The following is a 22,487-nucleotide window of genomic DNA, read 5'->3' on the forward strand; positions in this document are numbered from 1 at the left end:
CTTTGAAGGGAAATCGATTGGAATTGTTGCTCTGCTCCATTTTAGAAGACATCTCATCAAACCGGGTTGCAAAGGGTCTAAAGACTACAAGTGTTCGTTTTTGTTCCCTTAGTGCTGCAAATTTAGTAATTGACTCTGATTTTTGGCTTCAGGCAGTAACCTAATAAGGCCATCCAAGGTTAATGATAGACCCTTTTTAGACTGGCTGAACGTCTGACACCGATATGTAGTCGTGGTGAAAAACAATTATTACTTACATGAGAGACACTCGGGGCAGAAGCCTCTGACACATGAATGAAGTGTTGTTATTCTGCCTGCTATTAGCTGCTATATTTTCTCTAGTTTGTGCGTGAGACGCAGCCTTTGGACATCAGATCGTTCAGGTGCAGAGAATCTCGGCTCCAGGTCGTGTTTGCTGCTTTACGGCCGTCTCTTCCCAGGAACACCGGCGCCACAAATCTCTGTGATTTAACATCGTTCCCGTCCAGGCAGCTGGAGTCAGCACAAGTGTCATTGCCTTTGCCAGTCTGCTGTCACGACGTCCTCTGCCAAACAATTTATCCCTGCCTCGCCTGCTTTATTAGCCGTAGATTATGGGTGGTCATGGACAGTGTAGAGCCTCTGCTGTCGAGGTAGCCTTGTAATTGACTCTGGTGAAGCAGGGCGGGTAATTATTTGAGCGTAAACCACACTGTCAGTGAAATGCTGTTGAATCCATCTGTTGTATAATTTTACCATTGAGCAGGATTTCATTTATCAGTGTTTTTTAGCCATGCTAGCACCCTGGCTGTGGAGATGGCAGTGCTGATCTGTAGGTGGATGTTTTAGCGGTCTGGCACTGTGGCCAAATCTGAAATATCTTTTCAGTAGATGCCTAATAAATATTTTGGATATATACACGGTGCTGAGAAGGTGAATCTTAATAACTTTGGTGATCTTTTGTCTTAACGTAACTGTGGGGTGGGGATTTTTGAAAATTGCTATGAAATTTGGTGAGTCCAGCTTCACCACAGGGTCAGACTTTTGTGTTGTCCAGTATTTTGTTTTATCCCTAAATACATCGCCAGTACCTGTCATTAGCCTCTTTTTGCTAATTTGCAGATCTTGGCATATCAGGCTGTACTGAGGTGGTAAACATAAGAAATTATTCATCCACTTAGCATCATCGTCCTAGGATTTTCATTTTGATGACATGTTAATACTAGCATGTCATGTTTTTAGACTGGTTCTTTTTCTTGGACGTTCATTTTCAGCTTACAGTATATCATTTAAAATGTCACTGAGCAGTAGTGAAATTCACTTTTTTCCTCTAACTGGAGTCACTTTTTTTATTTTCAGAATTCAGCATCCTCAGCAGCCCCAGCAGGCTCCACCCCGAATGCTCCTGTGACTGGTTACAAGCGAATGGTCATCCCAACTCAACCCCCTCTGACTGCCACCAAGAAGTCTACACCTAAACCTCAGTCTCCTGCAGGAGTGCCATCTACATCACCTTCTTCTGTAAGTCCCGTGGCCAAGACTCAAAGCCACATGGCTCCGCAGCCGGTTCCGGCCTCCTACGCTACAGCATCAACTCCAAGTCAGCCCACCTTCAACGTCCAGGTGAGGTCGGCCCAGCCCGGACCCCAGCATCCAGCCCCAGGTGGGCACAATTTTGGCCAGCAGCCCATTCGCAGCCCTGCACAGGTGCAGTACATGCCTGCTCAGCCCAAATGTCCTGACTTTGCTTATGGACCACCACAGCCCGGTTTCTCCCCAATGGCACAGGGGCCATATCAAGACCAACAGCATCCAGGTGTACCCCAAATAAGTGGAATAAACTCTAGAAGACCTCAGGCAGTCCCAGCCCAAGGATACCAGCCTCCAGGCCCCAAGAAGACCTACATTACAGATGTGCCGCCAAGCTTGGCCCCATACACTTCTGGACCAACTGTTCCACCAAAGGTAAGGACATCAGCTCACTCATTGCTTACTCAAACAGTTATCCAATCTTTGATGAGGCTTCCATTTTGTCATTGCCATCCACCTGTCTGACATTTTCTGCCACTTAACTGATCTAAGTTTAGCACTGTGGCAGCACAGTGTTTCAGCAGTTCTCTGTCCCTCACAGTCAGAAGTTCCTGGGTTTGAAGCTGGGCAGGGGAATTCCCCTTTTTGGCTTTTGGGGGTTTTCTCTGGGAGTTCCAGTTTCTCCCATAAAAACATTCTAACACACAAAACACAAGACGTATTCTTCATCTAAAGAGTTTCACTTCCTGCTTAAATAAGTAGAGTTTCTGAGCTGTCCTTTGAGAATCCTGAGGCATTTTTAAGGCCAGCTGGGATGTTTAATCCCTCCAGTGTGTTCTAGGTTTGCCCTGTAGCGTTCTGTCAGATGTCCCTGGAATGCCTCCACAGGGAGATGACTGGGAGGTGTCCTGATTGGACGCTTGAACCACCTCAGTTGGCGTCTGTCAAAAGAATAGCAGCTTCTCTTCAAACCTCTGTGAGATATTTGAACCCCTATCCATATCAAAAACTGGAAGAACATATTTTATTTGCTTAAATGAAAAACAGTGTCCTTTGAGTCCCCAGGGGCAGATGGTTTAAAGTTTTAAAATCCAAAGATGAATGAAGGGCTTTGGTTTTCTCTGAGATCACCTCATCATTCATTCCTCCTGTTGAAGTCTGGCTCCATTTTATTGTCACAAACATGACCCGCAGGTATTTAAACTGCTTTGCTTGGGTCAGCAGCTCACTGACAGAACCTTTAGAAAGTGGTCACCCACATTGACTGAGCCTCTCAGGGCACAGCAAGAATCTGAAAAACACAGCCTGGTCTCATTCTCTCTCTGTTGCAGCTTTCCAGTCATATTTAATACAGTTTAATAAAGGAGAAAGCTCTGGGTGTACAGCGGTGCAAATGTGTGTACTGTTATTTGTGTATGCATACATTTGTGCTGCATCATCTGGCAAAGCAGTATGGAGCCGTCTTTCATTGAAATGCTCTGAATGAAGTTATTTGAACCTTTGTGACAGATCTGCTCTGTTGGACTTTACACCGTCTGACTGTGTTTGTCTCATAACGGGCAGCTTGTACTAGTATACTTTAACAGTTTACAGTATAGCTACCACCTACAGTATGTAAATCTGAGCTTGTAGCTTCACTGTAGTATTTTTTTCATGTAGCTGTGTACAGATGGAAGGTGACAGTGTCACTGTGCAGTCTGTACACGTGCATGTTGTTAGGAAGTACTGCATCGCTGTCCTTCAAGCAAAAAAAGAGCTGTTTAAAAAAAAAGGCATGTTTGGATATCTCTAGGCTAAACGGTGATATATATATATATATATATATATATATATATTTGTATTTCACATACCACCATATTGTATATTGTTTTTTTTTTCTTTTGTTTGTTTTCCCTCTTTGTGAATTGTCACCTTATTGTGGTGCAGGCGTTTGTGTGTCCCAGGGACTGCAGAGGCTATGTTGTCCGAGGGCTTTTGACCCCTAGCAGGGTCTCCCAAGACAAATTGATTCTGGGTGAGGGGCCAGACGAAGAGTGACTCAGGCAACCCTTATGAGAGGAAGATCAAAGGAACAGTTTCCGCACTGGGCACATCTGGCAGAGGCGTTCGGAGGAAGGCTGAGGACACTGAGTATGAGTGGACCATGTTCCACACGTCCATTGTTGAGGCTGCTGTATGGATCTGCAGCTGCAAGGTGTCTTGTGGAGGTAATCCTCGAATCAGATGGTGGGCACTGGAGATGGAGGGAGCCATCAAACTGAAAATGAGTCCTATTGGAGTTGGTTAGCTCGTGGTACTTTGGAGGTAGCTGATGGGTACCAGCAAGCCAAGCATAATGCAGCTCAGGCAGTGTTTGAAGCAAAAACTCGGGTGTGGGAGGAGTTCAGTGAGCCTATGGAAACAGACTTTCTGACAGCCTCAAAGCAATTCTGGCAAGCGATTGGGCAACTCAGGAGAGGAAAGCAGTGCTCTGTACGATGTATAGTGTGAGTGAGATGCTGTTGAATTTAACTGAGGGTATAGTTGGGCGGAGGAAGGAATACTTCAACCACCTCTTTAATCCTACTGACACACCTGTAGAGGAAGCAGAGTGTGAGGATGAGGGAGGTCACTGAGGTAGTTAAACAACTCCTTGGTGGCAAGGCCCCTGGTGCAGACAAGATTTGCCCTGAGTTCCTGAACTCTCAGGATGTTGTAGGGCTGCCTGGTTCACCCAGCTCTGCAATGTCGCGTGGAGATCTGGGGCAATGCCTCTGGTTTAGCAGACTGGAGTGGTGCTTCCAATCTTTAAGAAGTGAGACCAGAGGGTGTACTCCAACTACAGGAAGATCACACTCCTCTGCCTCCTCTGCCTTACAGGAAGGTCTATGCCAGGGTGCTGGAAAGGAGAGTTTGTCCATTAGTCAAACCTCAGATTTAAGAGGGAATAATGCAGTTTTCATCCTGGTTATGGAACAGCGGACAGCTCTTTAGCATTTCAAGAATATGTGAGTGTGTGTGGGAATTTGCCCATCCAATCTATATGTGTTTTGTGGACTTTGAGAAGGCATTCAACCACATCCATTGGGGTATCCTTCGGGGGGGAGGGGGGCTGCAGGATTATGGGGTGTCCGGCCCATTGTTGTCACCAATTCTGTTTAGAATTTTTATGAATTTCTAGGCGTAGCCAAATGGTGGAAGGCTTGGTGAATCTCATCTCTGCTCTTTGTGGATGATGCGGTCCTGTTGGCTTCATCAGGTGGTGGCCTGCAGCTTATAGTGGAACAGTTTGCAGCCGAGTGTGAAACAGCTGGCTATGAGAACTAGCACCTCTAAGTCTGAGGCCATGGTCCTCAGCCAGAAAAATGTGGAGTGCCCACTCTGGGTCAGGGACGAGTTGCTGCCCAGATGGAGGAGTTTAAGTATTTTGCGGTCTTGTTCATAAGTGAGGGAAGATGGGGGCAGGAGATTGACAGGTTGGGGCTGCATTTGCAGGGATGCGGACGCTGCACCGGTCTGTCGTAATGAAGAGAGAACTGAGCGTAAAAACGAAGCTGACGATTTACCGGTCAGTCTACATGCCTACGCTCACCCATGTCATGAGCTTTGGGTAGTGACCAAAATAACAAGACTGCAAATACAGGTGGTGGAAATGAGCTTCCTCTGATGGGAGGGTGGCCTTTCCCTTAGAAATAGGGCGAGGAGTGGAGCCATTTGGTAGGGGCTCAGACTAGAGCTGCTGCTCCTCCATATCAAAAAGAACCAGGTGAGGTGGTTCGGGCATCTGACTAGGATGCTTCCTGGGATAGCACACCAATATATATCACCCACTCTAGTCTCCTCTCATGAGTTCATACTAGTGAACAGTATAAAAGATGGATGTAGACACTGTGAGAGCACCCACTGGTTTCTGCATCTGCATTTTGAAGGCTCTGTTTTAGTGTTTTGGCTACTATCGTGGTGGGGTTTTTTGGACCCAGAAGTAACATATTTGGATAAGAAGTTATCATCTAACTCTAACAATCTGCATCCATAAACTTTCCAGGTGCATCACACAGACGTGGGTACTCACTAATTAGTTCCAGTAACATTAAAATAAATGATTAGAATTTAATTGACCAAACTGGAGCACAGACTTAGTGGTGTGTCTGTTAGTACAATCAACAGTATGATAATTGCATTAAAAATATTCACAGACTCAGTGGAGAGGTCCAGTTCAGTGACTCCAATTACTGAAGGTGCAGGCTGGCGGGTGCCCATCGGCTACAGCTGCCTGTGTTGGACGCTGTCAATCCAGATGGATGGGTTATAAAAATAAAATTCTCCCCCACTAGAGTGATTATGAAGAGAGAAACTATCCATGGAGACCAAAAACAGTTTTTTTTGTACCAGAATCTAAATGAAGGCTTTCTAATTCTCTTTAGTTGGGCATTTTAATATGGGAGCCTTTGGGCATTGACTCACTTTCAGAGCCAGCCTCAAGTGGACATCAGAGGAACTGCAGTTTTTGGCACTTTTGCTTTGGCTTCATTTTCCAGCTCAGAGGTTGATGCTCGGCTACCGCGAGAAATTCACCAGTGATTGGCAGATGCAGCCCCCAGGCTGGTAAATGGACTGGTTCTTATACAGCACTTTTCTGCTGAGCACTCAAAGCACTTTATACATGTTTGCATTTCCCCATTCACACACACAAAGTGCTTTCTATCTAACCTGCACACACATTCACACTCTGACGGTTGCATCGGAGAGCAATTTGGGGTTCAGTATCTTGCCCAAGGATACTTTGGCACGCAGACTGGAGCAGCCAGGAATCGAACCACTGACCTTCCTTTTAGTCGATGACCTGCTCTACCTCCTGCGCTACAGTCACCAGTGTGATTGGTGTAACAAAAATACCATTTTGTGCAAAAACACACACACAAATTAAATTACTCTGACAAATTCTCCACCAACTAAGAACAGCCATGCAGGATTGAGGAGGAGCGGTCGGTCTGTCAGTCCTTTCAGTGTCCGGGCAGGAAGAAGTTTCCTGTTGCAGGTTCTCTCCAGGTACTCTGGCTTCCCGTCACAGTCCAAACGCATGTTAGGTTCACTGGCGAATTGACTGTAGATGTGAATGTGAGGGATTGGTTTTTCCTTTCTGTGTTAGTCCAACAGCAGACTTGGTAACCTGCTTCCCACCAAGTGACAGCTGGGATTGGCTCCGGCACCCCCACATGACCCTGAATTAGATAAGTGAAAGACAAATCAATGCATGGACAAAAATTCATAAATAATCATTGAAAAGGGGGAAACAAATAGACAGTGTTGTAAAAAAATATATAAGAAACAGAGGATTCAACACGAGACCTTTTTATAGAACCGTACTTCACTGAGAGAATTAAAACCTCTGTTGTCCCGTAGAACGGAGTAATCTATGCCACAGAGACGAGCTATTCTGATCTCGATAAAGCCAGCCTTCGACAATCTCTGGAAAGTGGAAGGCCCTTGAGTTTTCTTTAATTCAAGGATTTTCTGATGGTTGAAAATACAAACTGGGGCTCCCAGCCTCTGGGAGTAGCTCATCAAGGACTGTACTTTACTAAATACAAATTAGATTCAACATTGCAGCAAGTATTTTAAAAATAAGTCTAATTATATTTGTTCAAAACAAAAGTCTACATTTTGCTTGAAAAGCTCGGTCCCAGTATGATGCATTATTAAAAAACAAAAGGTGGCGTTTAGTACATTTGCGAGCATCTCTTTGATTTCAGATAAAAGCGAATCACTAATTTTACAGATATAGCTTGTACTCTGTATGTATATATTTGTCTTTCTTTCCCAAGGATATTCTGGAGCGGGATAATGGGCTGTGTGCCACCCCTTACCCCCACCCCTCCTGCTGTATTGGATGCTGTGTAGCAGATCAGAAAACTTTAATGCTCCACATGCATGAATGGGCTGTAAATGACTGAACCTCCTCTAAAATATGTGCATCCAAACCTTTAATCATTTTGTTTTTTGTTTGTGGGCAGAATAGCAGATTTTTCATGCCAAAACAGAGCAGGGACGTTATAAAAGGCAGATTAGAATTAAAGCTAAAGCTGTCAACTTTGCCTTTATGATCATCTCTCTGCTTGACCCAGTGTCGTGACATGTTCATAACCTTATACAAACAGTCATAAATCACATCTTTTAATCTGTGGTATAAATAACCAAACCGTACTCATGTAAAATGAACTATTTACATTTTTGTCATAATTATCAAAAACCATCTGAAGTCACTGAGAGCTCATGGTGATTTTATGCAACACCCGGGACTTTCTCAGTGGGGGGTCTGTGACTTTGATTGAGGACTTTATTAAAGAGATCATTTCACATAATTGAGGGTATTCATAGAAGGTCAGTTTCATTAGAAGTCGAAGAGAAAATCCTTGGATGAATTCTGTGATCTAGACCGGTTCTGATTAGCTCGCCTGCTCTGCCCCCAGCATCACCCCGTGTCACCCTCTGCCACCCCACGTGTCCTAACTCACCCATGAAGTGAAGGTGTGAGAACAGCTCGTCACATTAATGCACTTCAAGGACGCTTAATTACCCAAATCCACCAGTGTTTGATCTCAAACAGATTTCATGGCTGCCGGTTAACGTACCAATTTCCACGATTTTCTCTGTCTTTCCAGCAGTTGGAGCAAAGCTGAGCTGGATGATGACTTGTGTTATAGCTAAGCTTGAGTGACGTTTGACAGGAGAGGATTATTTTGCACTGCTCCGTCCCTGCAGCCAGTTAAAGCCCCTCGAAGGTCAATGATGGTTTCAACTGTCAAACGTGTTTAAAGAACTTGACATATTTCTGCCTTCCAGTTCTGGCCACGCTGCCTTTTGACCTGCATAAGCACATTTGCATATGGTGGCATCAGCACGTGTCTGCAGAAACCTTTTTAACCCTGTAATCTGGTATGAATCATTAATCTTCCAAAATTGCGTTTGCAAAAGTAGAAATAAAATCCCACCTTTAAACCAATGCAGTTCGCCAAACCTGTGAAAGTCCATCAAAAAAATTCACTTCCATGGAAACTAGGGCATTTTTGACACTAGATTATCTCATTGATTCGTTATTATTACCATGTTAAAGACAATGGATCAGTTATTAAAATGGGAAGTGCAGCATGTTTCTGAACTTTTGTGCCAATCAAGCAAAGTAAACCACAGTTTCTGTGTGAGGCAGAAAAAAAGGATTTCTCACTACTTTTAGAAGAACATGCGCGTTCAGAACAGTGAAGACCCAGAAGTATAAAACAGTGCGTGACGTCGCTTTAAAGCAGTTAAACAAAAAGACCAACAGCTCTCGTGCTTCTGGTCTAAAGCCCTCGGCTTTGATGAGAAACTGTTAATAATGAAAGTGCTGACATCAGGACGGATCATTTTTAGGAACTTGTTGCTCCTTGGAAGTCCCGTTACGACTGCTTGGAATTGTTTTTCTTGTTGTTTTTTTCTTTAAGACAGAAACGCGGTTTCTCCTTTGTTGGATCAGGATCAGTGACTTCTTCAGTCTCTCTAATCTCTGCGTTTGCAGAAGTAGAAGTTAGAAGTTGACTTAAGAAGATGGATGAGTGGTGAAACTACCTCTGATGAACAGGATAGATTTGGGGGATGTCCTCTCCTGGATTATCGAGCATGCAGTCAGATACCAGTCAGAGGCTCGGTGGCTCGTTCCTGAGCGTCACTGGGAGGGACGCTGAACCTCGATCACAGTATGTGGCGTACAGTAAAAAGCTCCTGGAGAGCTCAGAAAAGTGCCAAATATGTACCACTCCTTTCACAGTCACAGGGGACAGCACCAATGATACACCACAACAGTGACGTAGCTACTTGCGTTCGTGTGTGTGGTGGTGTTGTTGGCATCTGCCGCAAGAAAAAGGAAGTGAGCCTGAATGTTAAAAACAGTGATGTTTATTTATTTAACCTTTATTTTACCAGGTAATATGTTACAAACATGACCTGGCGTCTTGTGCGTTTCTTCTTCTGCAACATGAACTTTGCAGTTGTTCCCTTTCACGCATCAAGCAGCTTTCTAAACAGACAGCATTCGACCTGCACTCAGCAGCATTAGCACTGTGCTGTCTGCTGTGTCCAAGGCCTCTGTGTTGGTTTAATTCCCAGTTACATGTAGGAAAGGAATAAAGTGGGCCTAGGATAGACCCCTGAGGAACCTCCAACAAAAATATCACATTACAGTATTTGTTTGTTTGTTTTCTTACTTTTGCTTGTGTATTATCAGGAACCTCAAGCACTCATATTAATCATAATTCTTACTTTGGAGCATCTGAATATAACCACAAAAGAACCTAATCTGTCATGTAGCTGATTATAACCATAAAAATGTAAATTTTGTTAACATGATTATTTGTATAAAAAAAAAAACTTTTCTTGTTCCTTTAAAATAGGAGCCCGGGTTTCAGAGGAAGGGTTGCCTGTGAGAGAGAATTATATGTATGCATGGAAGGTGACCAGGTGTGAACACTTGCTGTGTTTGCACCACATGAGGTTGACCCTAGCCGCCCTAAATTTAAGAGGCATGTGCAGGCCTTAAAAACGGCAGCAGGCTGGGTGCCGGGTTTCCAGCTCGGCTGCAGATCAGTGTGCCTGGTGCAGGGTTACCACCATGTGTAACTACAGAGTGAGAGCCAAGATGAAGGCATGTTATCTGTAACCCTGTGATCTTCTCTGCAGATACACCTTGAAACAAATTACACTGTGTTCTATAGCTGACGTGTACAGATAGCTCCATATTTTTGTGGTACTGACAATTTGTGCTCAGCAGCAAAAAAGAAAAGATGGATTTTTTTACATGAGGCCAGTGATGATGTCACATATACACATTCACTGTCCCTTTGTCTGTTTTAATTTCCTTCACAGCTTCATGGAGCCGTTACATGGAACGCTCATCCACATATTTGTGTGTTTTTCTTCAGTCTACAGAATTTCCCTCTGGCTACATGGAAATGAAATAAATACTCCTTAGAATTCCTTAAAGCTGCCTTCTATTTTTACTTTAACAGCAGCCTTAAATTCTCGCTCTGTACCTCAACACATTTATGTGTTTGCTATTCAAACACCACCATACTTAAAGGACACAATCATATCTATTTCTGTATTTCTGCCATATTAATTTACAGTGGTGCTTTCAGAAAAACGATGTCACTGAAATGAGTGTGAATCTGAGTGTTTGTGCAGGTAATGAACCTGAAAGTATAATTAGAACATTTTCCATGCAGTTTCTCAGTGTTATTGTCTTGACAGCTCAATTAAACACAAAATGAGTTATGATTTTGAAAAAGCACACCCACTCATATCTAAGTATGAATACTCCAATTACACCTGTGAGCTGCTTTGCCCTTTCAGCTGCTTTTTCATGTGTTCAAGAAAGTGAGCTTACACAGGAAAGCAAAAATAGCTTTTCTTTAATAGCAGACTGCGAGCTTTAGTCCGGCACTGACTGATGCATATTGTTGTGGATTTAAGATGACAGAGAACATGTGTGTGCCTTTAATAGAAATTAGTAGTAGATTTGTTCAAAATGATAAACTTGGAGTGATGTCTGTGTAGATTCTCAGTTATCCAGGTCATAGTAGTCTCTGGAGCTTGAAAAAGGCGACTGGACTTCTTTTTTGTTTCTTGAAGACGTTTCACCTCTCATCCGAAAGGCTTCTTCAGTTCTCAACCAAATGGTGGAGAGACCCAGGTATTTAAACCCCTGTGGGCGTAGTCCCCTGGAGGTGGTTATGACCCTCTATTGATCATGTGCTTGAACACATGTGCCCAGGTGTGAAGGGGGCGTGGGTCATATTTAATCAGTGGTTTCAGTTGAAACCAACTTAGGACTCCGCTCCATTGTTTCCTGTGGCCTATTGAGGTCACTGGAACAAAGGTGTGAATGGGTGTGAACAGTTCTCACCATTTGGTTGAGAACTGAAGAAGCCTTTCGGATGAGAGGTGAAACGTCTTCAAGAAACAAAAAAGAAGTCCAGTCGCCTTTTTCAAGCTCCAGAGACAACTTGGAGTGATGTTTACTTGCTAGAAATCTTCTTCTTGGCCTTTGCTGGCACATTAATGTGGTTCTTGCACATTGCCAACTGAGTAGAAATGCATAAAATAAAAACAGACTGAAGCTGTCTTAAAATCCACTGGCGAGACGAAATATTGTGACAGATGAAAACATCACATCTCTGCGTGCATAAAAAACATCTTTCCATCATGTTTTCCACTTTCTTTTGTCAGAGGCAACATTTCAGTTAAAATAATCTCTCCTGAAGAGATTTAATGGCACTCAGCTGGAGAATTAGCACCAGCAGCTTTTTATCTCAGCAAACCAAACCCTGATGTCTGCTATTAGTAAAGGAAGAAACAAGCATTCATTTTTTTTTTTTTTTAGGAATTTTTTAAAGTAGTTGAATTAAATTAGTTGAATTTGCGCTACAGTTGGCTGAAAATCGAGCTACTTGCAGTGGTTAAGATTGTCACAAGCTAAGTGATGGCCACAGAGTTGAAAAGCGAAACCTGCATTCTTTCTAATAGCCGACAGGGGGCGACTCCTCTGGTTGCAAAAATAAGTTGAATTGTATCAAAGTCTAGGAAAAAGACTGATGATTGATGACCTCAGTAACACTTTTCTTATATGTTTATGGTCTCAGTTTGAAATCGTGCTAAATACAACATCATGTTGGTTGTTTTGGAAATTGTTGTTCGGGTCACCCGGGAGGATAAAGCAGCGTCTTTGCTACAGTCACAGAAGGGAAGACGGCGGTTTGACGCCAAAACTGTTGCAACTGGGTGAACTTGTGATTTCATTGCTTTTGAAAATGTTGCTTTGAAGACAGGGATCAGTTCTGCAACCAGTTGCTGTCAGTTTCTGTTTTCAAAGCAACTTTGGTGTCTGCAGGTGAGTGGGGGTCCAGCTGGTAGTTATATCTGTTTGAAATATGCAGAAATATACACGAACTACTTACATTCATAGTCCAGTCAGAATCTCAGAGATTTCAAACTGAAATTCCTCCACAAAGAGGAATGTAGTTGCTGCGGGATGGCAATTTAAGTGCAGAATGACACATTTACTCGGCAGCTTCACTCTTATATTTGCATATAACCAGAATACATGCAGCTGAGTTGAGTTCCCCTTTGCAGGATGTGTTGCAGATGAGTTGCAGTCTTTGGACTGGCTCAGACTGAAGCATGTTGGCAGTTTGTCTATATTTATAAATCAGTCAGCAGTTATTTTTGCTATTCTGTCTGAGAGTGCTTGCATTCAGTCTGAGTTGGACCACAGTTCCTTGGAGACAGGTTGCCTCCCACCAGGCGACCTGTGCAATCACCATATGATCCAACGTGGTTGCTCAGAGGTTGAGGGTGTTGCAACCTCTGGGCGACCAGTTGGTCGCCGCAACTACTTGCAATCATCTCCAACAGCAAAAAAATTCAGTGCAATCAGCAGACACAAGGAGGTTGCCCTGCTGCTTGTACTCTAGTGTGAGTGAGCCCTTAGGGTGTGGCTACCTTCTGACTGACAAGTTGCTACCCTATGGGGGTGGGGGACCCTCAGTTCCACAGTCAGTTACTCCCCTGCTAGTTATTTCTGTAAATATGGAAACATCGCCTACATTGGCTCCAACCTTTGAGCTCATTGGTGAGTGTTGAGCTCTTCCATGTATTAGCACAGCAGCAGGTCAGTCAAGGGGACTCTTGTAAAACCAGTAAATATAACTACAACATACATATGAGCCAAGAGAACAGGCAGTGGTCACGGCGGCACTGGACATTTCATCATTTTAAAGTTTTTAAAGTACTTTGTGCTTTCTGAGAAAATATTAGTAAGTTGATGGGAGGAAATTTAAGGGTGTATAAGATGAATCTGTGTAAGGGGAAATAAACAGGCATCAATAAACATTTCCACAGCACGTCTCCAATAGTGTAAAACTGCGTCTGTGTGGCATACTAAGAAAAAAAGCCATGCACTTACATGCTCTCACCCTTGAAGCTCATGTCAGTTTGGAATATTAATCCTTGGCTCATATCAGGTGACTGACTCGTACCTTGTAACTATGCAGCACACATGCTCGTGTGTCGTATCATCAGAAGTCATTACAGCTCTAATGCAGGTCAGACGGCGTGACGAGGATCAGCTGGATTCCCCGTAGCATTGCAGAGGTACAAGCTACTGTGTATAATTACTGCTGTGCCTGCGACGTGTTGCTGGATGGCACAGAGTGTAGCGGGGGTCCACTCAGGATCTTGTTACTGAATGCTTCACAGACTAAAGGTCAGTCCAGGGGACCTGATCCTTGAGGTCAGTGATTTATGGCCAATCTCCTCATGGTTCACGTTCATACCAGCGCATTCGAAAGCTTCCATTCAGTGGCTTCTTCCAGCTTTAAAACAGCTGTGCGGGCCGACAGAGACTTTGGACTATGAATAATAATGTATGAAAACTATTTATTTAAATGATCTTTTGCTACACCACTGTTCTAACTTTTTTTAGCTCTGAAAGACGACGCCGAGCCGTCCGTCAGCGTTTTGCTGAACTCGCTGCTCGTCGCTCATTGATATTTGAAATCTTCTGGACCTCTGTGGGCACGGCTCTAAAAATAGGAACTTATTCTGTTGAAACTTCCATCGGGCAAAGGTCTGCAGGATGTTCCTGACAGATTTTCTGCAGCTCAGTGATGGTTGACCTGCAGCCAGATTATCACACATTGTACGAGTCAAACCTTTGACAGCAGAGCTCTGAACAGCTCTTTTAAACTGGAGCAGCCTCATCGATGGCAGAATGAAGAACTGACTACCGAAGACCTTTAATTAGCTATTAAAATGAAGTCTGTCCTGATGGTTTATGAAACCAGGTGCACAGCTTGTTCTTGATGGCAGCTTCATGTCAGGAGAACTTACAGTGTGTAGTATCCACTGGTTGTTGGTAAACTGAAGCCCCGATTCCCCCTCCCATTTTATGGATGGATTAATAAAATCCAAAGGTCACAGACGTCGTGCGTCCCAGGAATTTCAGTATATTTGTTGTGTCGTGATAAAGCCCTGAGGATGGAACAGAGGGCTCACTGATCACCTCAGTACTCTTTACACGTGTAGTTGTAATAATGTTAATCTCCTCCCATGAATCGACTCAGTCTCCTTCTCCGGCTGCCTTCAGTAGCTGGTACGGAGATTGGCCCGCTGGTGTGGTGGGGAGGATGGGAAGCTGTGTGTATTTTTTTGAACAGCACAGGCTTTGATTTGATCGTAATTTCCACCTCTGATCACCGATCGTTTTACAGCCAACCGTGGCTTACAAACCTGGAGAAGAACAATGTACTCCAAAATATTTTTTCCAAAATATTTCAAGGATTCCACATTTCCAAACACTGATGAACACAAATAAAGCCATCAGAAAGCATCCTGGGGTCATGAATGAGCCCATTGAAGCGCGGGTTCGTTTCCCGGCCATCATCACTGTTTGTTAGGGTGCAGGTGAATGCAGGGCTAATGTTAGCTTATGAGAGACATAGAGATAATAAAGAGAATCCATCTAATACAGCTTTCCCGGGTATTTTTTCCTGGGAAGTTGGATTCTGTTTCATGTGTGAATTCCAATGAATTCCCAGACAGCTCGAGTAAACATCCATGAAAGAGAAACGATTTTATAAAGCGTCTCCTGAATGTTCCCGAAACCTTCCAATCATTATCTGACCCGCGATACTCGTGATTTCATGCGTGAACTCGTTGGTGTCACAGGAATATTGTTGTAGCTGCTCTCAGGTTCGTTTTTGTGAGTTGTTGATTGGCCGGTTCCTTCAGCCGGTCGTAACCCCTCGTAGATCACAAGTGTTTGTCACATAACTGCTCATAAATAATAGGCCCTGCCACCGTGTTCTCTTCATGCCCCCTCAGCGGCTCGGCTGGTAAATAACTGCCGGATCGATGCCTGTCAGTGCAGTTCAGTGAGCCCTGGCAGTCCAACATGTCTGAGCAGTTTATTTTCTTGTTTTCATCCTGCTGGGCTGGAGCGAAGAGGTGCAGCTGCATCCAGGAGGACTGAGATTTTACCTTTAAACACGGTTACTTTGTCTTATCGTGTGGCTTTTGGTGGCATTTACCCACTTGTCAAAGTCTAAAATACAGTTCACACCGACAACAACAAAACACCCCCTCCTGCCAAGCAGACGCACCCTTGGTTGTGAAACTAAAAGGCTGGCGAGACGTTTCTTAATGAAAAGTACGGCCCTAAAAAAGAGCGCAGAGCAGGAAGTTACGCCTACAGCGTTCTTGTGAGTTTTGAAGGCAGCTTCAGAGCTCCTGGCCTGTGTCCACACCACACCAGGATTTTTATAACAGAGGCCTTTAAATGTCGAGAGGAAACGACGACATACGACGCTCCAAGGATTCCAGTGTTTAAGGAAATATTATGGAGGAAGGAAAGAGACTAAGAGTGATAGAGCATCAGCTGACTCCTGTTAGACTCTTATGATATTTTCAGACAGTCGGCTTCTCTGCTCCTTTCTTACAGCAGTAAAATACATTTCATGCTGCATGATCTCAGACCCTCCCTGCTTCTTCTCTCAGGTTAACCCTGCTGCTGTTTCACTTTCCTGCTATTACAAGATTTTAGAAGTTATTTTGTCCGGCACTGCTAATGTCTGACACACTTCAAGTCACTGTCAGTGTGTACATCAGTGCACATTATGAGATGATGAGTAATATCAGGCTGCAGCCACGGGACAAAGCTGGTAGCTGCAGTGCTGCACGTGAGGTTTAGGCAGTGAACCCCACGTCCATGTGTTTTATTATGATGCTAAATAGCAAACAGTGCTCTGCAATAATGACGGTGGGTTTGATGTCTGATGGAGATGGGCGGGCGTGTCTTTTCATCATCACAGCCTTCGTGTGCTGTGACAGTAGCAGGTCAGAGGATTTCGGTCTGACTCCGGCACACTCGACGGCCTCTCACAGTGACAGGCGGCGCCTAATAAAAATATTTAGTGTTCAGACCTCTGTTTCCAACAGTAGGTAGTAAAGAGCATTTTTAATGAGCTCACTTCACTGAATGTGGAAGAAGTGATGGACTGCCTGACACGCTCGGCTCACGTATCGATCACGCGGGAAGGAAAACGGTCTTTTTGGTTCGGTCACAGAGGAGGAGAGCGGCGGCACCTGCATGAACAGTGGCCCCTGCTGGATCCTCCCGGACATGATCTCCTCACCGCCTCTGCACACCAACAAGTTTTCTCTGTTTTCCCGAGTCCTCTTTTTCCTCTTCACAGCCTTCTCTGTCCACAAAAGAAGGCTTTTATCCTCCCCTGAATCGGAGTCAATGAAACGTGTGCACTTTCGAATCATTCCTGCCCCCCCCATTGAGCGGCTGGGCCTTTGTGCGATGTTGGCTGCAGCGTTTCAGCGGTAGTGTTTGGTCAGGAGAGATCCCTCAGGGTGTCATTCAGATAAACCATGCAGTTGTTTAGGTGGAAATGGGAAGGATATATCATGGTTTGCCTGAGAGGTGAAATTACACAGGAGATGGACACACTGTGTATTACAAAAGGGAAGTGCAGGTTCCCAATACATCGATTTGAAGGGATAACCTGTATGAATCTTCATTATCTCCACCACATGTATTTAAATATGGATCCAGGCTCCCACATGAGGAGACTGCAGGAGAATACTGGGAGCTCACACCCAAAACCAGGGAAACCTGCATCCGCTTTAATATGGTGTTTGCTCCGTTCACACCGCGGTAATTGTATACAAAGAGACGCTAAATAAGTTTTATCTCCGTCCCGACGATTTGTGCAGTCATTTGTTGTTGTTGTTGTTGTGTGTGTTTTTTTCAGATTGCTTGTGGCACCCCTCTCTGCACGCTCAGATTTCCAAATATCTGTTTGCAGGGGGATGTGTCAGTTCCGAACAGATGACCTAGTTTTTACACACGCACATCTTACAAACATTGAAAGGCCCTCCACATACATTACATGTCTGCACACACTCTGAAATTCATCCCTTTATACCAATTCACTTCTCAGCAAAGGTTTGAATGGCTGTGGAAAAAGTCAATTATGGAATTGGTTAATTTTTAATTATCGTCGGCTGCTCTGTACACAGCTGCTCTACAGTTGACTGTTATTTTTTCCTCTGCGTTTAATTGGAGCTGAAACAGCATGACCTATTTTGTTTGCAGAGAATGTCTACTTTATCTGTGCCTCCTCAGAAGGTGGCCTTGAGCTTCATTTGCAGCGCCGCGATGGTTCCTCTGCATTACAGATCCCTCGTAACCTGTTTAACATCGCAGGCTGCAAATTCATCAGCTGGATTACATAAAACACGTGATTGCTCTCACATACGGAGAGAGTTGTTCAGTAAATCTCAGCTGCTGGAGAAATGACAAAGCAAATTTTCACCACGCGTGAAGTTTTTCTTACTTTGGTAAGCGAGCGGCTTCGTCCACCTCTGAGTGCATCCTGGTCAGTTCTGCCAGTGAAATCAGAGCATCTGCTATAAACTGATAGCTGCTCATACACACTGTATGCACCACACACACTCACACACTGGAAGGGTAGTGTGACTGATCCAGCAATCCTTTCATTGTTTTGGTGAAACGGAGTCGCCTAAGCTGCCGTAATCACTCGTTTAGTGTTGCAGCAACAAATGCATATTTTTAGATATTTCCAATCCAATAAGAAAATTCAATCCCTCGTGAACCTTCACTAATGCAGTGGTCCATTTGCTGTTGTTGGCTTATTATTACCATTATTTTAATAAGCCAATTTCCTTCCAAAGGCTCAGTGTCCATTTTAAATAATCCAGCTGTGAGTGAGAGAGACAAAAAGCCAAGATGTCACATTTTTGTGAGCTGACTAAAGCTTCTCTGACTTAAAGCTGCAGCTCCATTGACACTAAAGACTATTTTGCATTGTGAAGTCCATCATCATTTAATCTGTGGATAAATGTGTCTGTGAGTGATTATGTCTTTCTTCAGTTTGTGCTGATCATGCAGGAAGTGTTCAGCTATTGTTAAAGGCAAGACAATCGTGCCCGGTTTAAGGTGCAGCGCTGCATCTGCAGGAAGTAGAAGAAACGCGCCGCTGATGGAGACACGGATTAGTGTTGTCTTCCATCAGGCTCTGTTTACACTGCTTGTACTTTCTCCCCTTCTGGTTATCACTTTCAGCTCAGTGGTTTGTGCTGTTTGTGCAGCGGCTCTCAGGCTCATTGTGTTTGCATGCTCCTTTTGAACTGTGCAAAAAAAAAAAAAAAGACTGGCCTAAATTCATGATTCCTCAAAAGTTAAACTGACATCTGAATTCTGCTCACTTTTTAAAAATCCTCCTGCACAAAATAAAGCAGGAGGTTATTGACATCATACCATCATGAGGTTTTATCTTTCCGGTCTATAGACTCCAAATCCACTCGGAGCTGAAATCTGGCACATGTGTTCTTTACTCTTCAAAGATGTGCAGCATGATATTCATATTCCTGGATGTTTGGTACCTTTGTACACTTTAACTGTATTTATCTGAAGTGGAGAGTAAACAACATGGAGGATTTCAGGCTGCTGATACTATGATAATATATGCTAATGATATACAGCCTCTTTCTTAGCCTAGTCATGTGATCATATTATGCTGTGTGATTGGCTATACCTACTTATTGAGTGAAAGGGAGAAAGTGGGGATTCCCCATATGTATCATCTGACCTCGGTCCCTGAACAGCTGGCTGTAGCCGATAGTGAGAACCTTCCAGGTAAAGAGTCAGTCTGTTTATAGGAACATTAGTTCTAGGCTGCAGCCTGATTGGTTAGCCTGTGATACCAACTTCTGATTGGCTGAGCATCGTCTAAGTGTTGGTCAGGGATGACTCATGGCTATAAATAGTACAGACTATGACTCATCATTGAGCAATATTAAAGCCATACCTACTGCTCAGCAATATTGCTCACATGTAAACAACATGGTTCAGGGCGAGGTCTCCAAATTAGGACAGAGTAGTTTAGCAGGAGGTAATCAGAGGTCTGCTGAAGGGTTTCTGTTAGGAGATGGAGCTGTAACGGTGTCCTCACATCTACATTAATTTGATATTCTCACTAATGGAGGGAGGATTTCAGTGATGGGCATTGTTGGGTAAAGAAGTCTCGACAGTTTGTGTATTTGCAGAACCTGATGGGCCATATTTGCTCAGCCTTCTGTGGACTTGCGGGGGTGTGACTGATTGGAACATTTTACAGACTCAAATGCTCATGTTTCCCTTTTCATCAAGCCCGTATGGCTTGCACAGGTCTCTGTGCATTACCCTTCAGTGATGCTATGTAAATAGTTGCAGCTTCCTGTTTGCACGCCTTTGTTGCACCTCCACCAACAGAGGTGCAGATGTGATGCCCTGAGAACAGTTGTCTCTCCTGTTCACTCTCTGTCACTGCAGTGGAAGCAGGAAAGACAGAGCCTGAGGTTCAGTTCTTAGCGGGACACAACACTGTCAGGGCATCAGGTGAGAGCATGTACCGAGCCCCCCCCCGACCCCTCACCCCACCCACCACACTCCACTCCTCACCTAATCAGGTCTGACACAATGCCAATTCCACAGTGGGTGGTGCACACAGCTTTATTCATAGATGTGGCAGTCGGGCGGTGATCAGCTCCCAGACTCTGTCGTGCCTTATCAGGGAGCACGCAACAGCGGTCACTTATAGATGCTATTGTTGTCTGTGATTTTATGTGTTCTGGCATTTAACAAAATCATTTTTCAAGTGGACGGCATTTGATGATCCATCAGGACGACTTTCAGGGTGTTAAGGCTGAACCTGTAAGCCTCTTCGTACAAAGCAGTGGAAGAAGGGTGCAGCTGTTAAGCCAAGTCACAACTAAATTTAAGCACCAACTTCAATGAAACTGCGACACTGTGTCCTGAGGGCATAGGCAAACAATTTACTGAATTGAGCCAGACATAACTGAAAAATCCACGTCCACGGCACGTATAGCTGCTGTATGGTTTCTATTGTTGCCTCTGAAAAGCTGAACAGGAACTGCGACTCAATCATAAAGCATGCAGGGAAGCAATTTCTTTCTCTTATTCAAGTGAAAAATTATTCTGTGCTGTCACAAAAGACTCCCTAACAAGGTGCTTTAAACTCTCTGGCAGTGCATTGCTGCGGGGTGTCAGAGAGTGGATAAGATATAAATGAAGCTTAAACTCAAAAGTCTGTTTCTGGTAATAGCAGCATTTCGTTCCCTCTCCAATGTGCTTTTGATGTGGAGCTAAGATTAACAGTGTTAAATCGTCTCCTTCACTGTCTCAAACTAACAACACCGCTATAATGAGCAGAAGGTTGACAACAGGAGCGCTTCTTTGAGCTATACGATTTATTTAGTTTTCTATTGTGCGAGTCGTTGCATACCATCTTCGACCATTGTGTATTATTAAAAACAGGAGCGGGATTTAAGGTGACAACGAGGAATACCCGGCCCCTGAGGAATGTTCCCTTTCATCTCCTCCTAATCCTCCATCATGCGATCCGGCCAATGATGGCTGAGCAGCCGAGGAGGCACGAGGTGCCAAGGAATTCAAGAGCTCAGGCTCGGCTGCTCTCTAGATAGAAGAAAGATTTGCACGTCGAATGTGTTGATCCGTCAGAGTTAATGAGGCCTGCTGTTTGGGCTTCCATTATGAGCTGGCTGCATCCTGAGCCAGGCCGGCCAAAGTCATGCATCATAAAGTTCTGATGCTGGCTGATACATTGTGGACAGCGAGCAGAGCTCAGCATTTCTCACCTTCTCTGTAAATAAGCGTACCGCACCGCTGCCTCGCTTCACATACGCTACACATTTGTAATACAACCTTGACTGCACTCTTGAAATTACACAGATGCATTTGTGTTCCTGTAACTTTGACTGACACGTGTGGTGAGTGATATTAATGAAAATTTACCTCTGAAATGCACGAGTCAGTGTTAATGCACTAGAACACTGTTACACAGAGCTGCGAGCTGGAGCGTCACAGGGCAGTGACTGCAGTGAGGCTGTGTCCCACTATGAAGGGTGTAACCAGTGACCTGTGCAGCCGTGCACGTCACATAATTAGCAGGCTGGAGCCAGAGTTAAATGTTTGTTTGTGTCTTTATTTATTGATGCTTGGTTCCTGCTCCATGCAGCCTTTAAGGCCCTCTGGACGCCAGGCTGCAGTGACAGGCAAACGGTGGCCTGTGAGCCAAATCTTGTCATCCAGAAATTTCATGAAATTTCACTTTATTTACAGAACAGTCACAGTGTTCTCGTCCCAGAGCATTTGTCAGATTGTGCTCGGTCTCTGTTGGTGTCCGTGTCTTGATGTATCGGCTGTGGCTGGTGCGTACTGACCGCCAAGAACCTGCAGTCCAGTGACGGAGACCAACAAAGTCTGCAGGAGGTCTCAGGTTTCTCAGCCAGCAGGCTGGGAAACCCTGTCTCCCTCTTCCCACTGATTTGTTTCATTTTTACTTGAACTCACTGGTTAGTTTTGGGCAGCAGTTAAAAGTTTCCCGTTCCCAACGGTACCCCGGCATGCTGAGAAATGAGTGACAGTCGCTGCTGCCAAAGGACCCCTTGTGTGCGACTGAAACATCAGCAGCTTTGACAATGCTGGTATTCTGTCCGTGGGAATGCTGATGTCCTGCCTAAATCCCGGTAACATGTTTTTAGTTACTTGGTTATTGTGTAAAGGGTGGAGTCCAGCAGCTGTTCTGATTCAGAGCAAATCAAACTTCTTTTGTCTTCAGTCGTGGTCCGAGCAGCCGAATGCCTACTTGCTAATTTACCACATGCAGCGCTCTTAATCGCACTGTAATTCTTTAAATGATAGTTTCCACGAATGCCCCAAAAACAAACTCCTACTCCTGAGTGAAGGCGAGCAGGCCGTGCTCATGTGCAGAGCTGCCGTTAAGAACGTGCTGCTCCTTTTTCCTGAGACAAAAGGCCAAAGAGTCGGGGTGTAGGCATGAGGATAGCAGTGAGGC

The 22,487-nt window shown here is 44.4% G+C and overlaps 1 protein-coding gene across 4 annotated transcripts in view; it reads left to right on the forward strand.

Moving 5' to 3' along the window:
- The window catches only part of lpp (LIM domain containing preferred translocation partner in lipoma), a 178,832-nt gene that overhangs the window by 108,396 nt on the left and 47,949 nt on the right, over positions 1-22,487 (forward strand). For all 4 annotated transcript variants that reach the window (XM_030726934.1, XM_030726933.1, XM_030726936.1 and 1 more), the window contains one exon: positions 1,339-1,944. In XM_030726934.1, the coding sequence (XP_030582794.1) occupies positions 1,339-1,944 (606 nt within the window). The remainder of the gene's footprint in view (positions 1-1,338; positions 1,945-22,487) is intronic.

This window comes from Archocentrus centrarchus, chromosome 4 (genome assembly GCF_007364275.1).
Source record: "Archocentrus centrarchus isolate MPI-CPG fArcCen1 chromosome 4, fArcCen1, whole genome shotgun sequence".
NCBI lineage: Eukaryota > Metazoa > Chordata > Actinopteri > Cichliformes > Cichlidae > Archocentrus > Archocentrus centrarchus.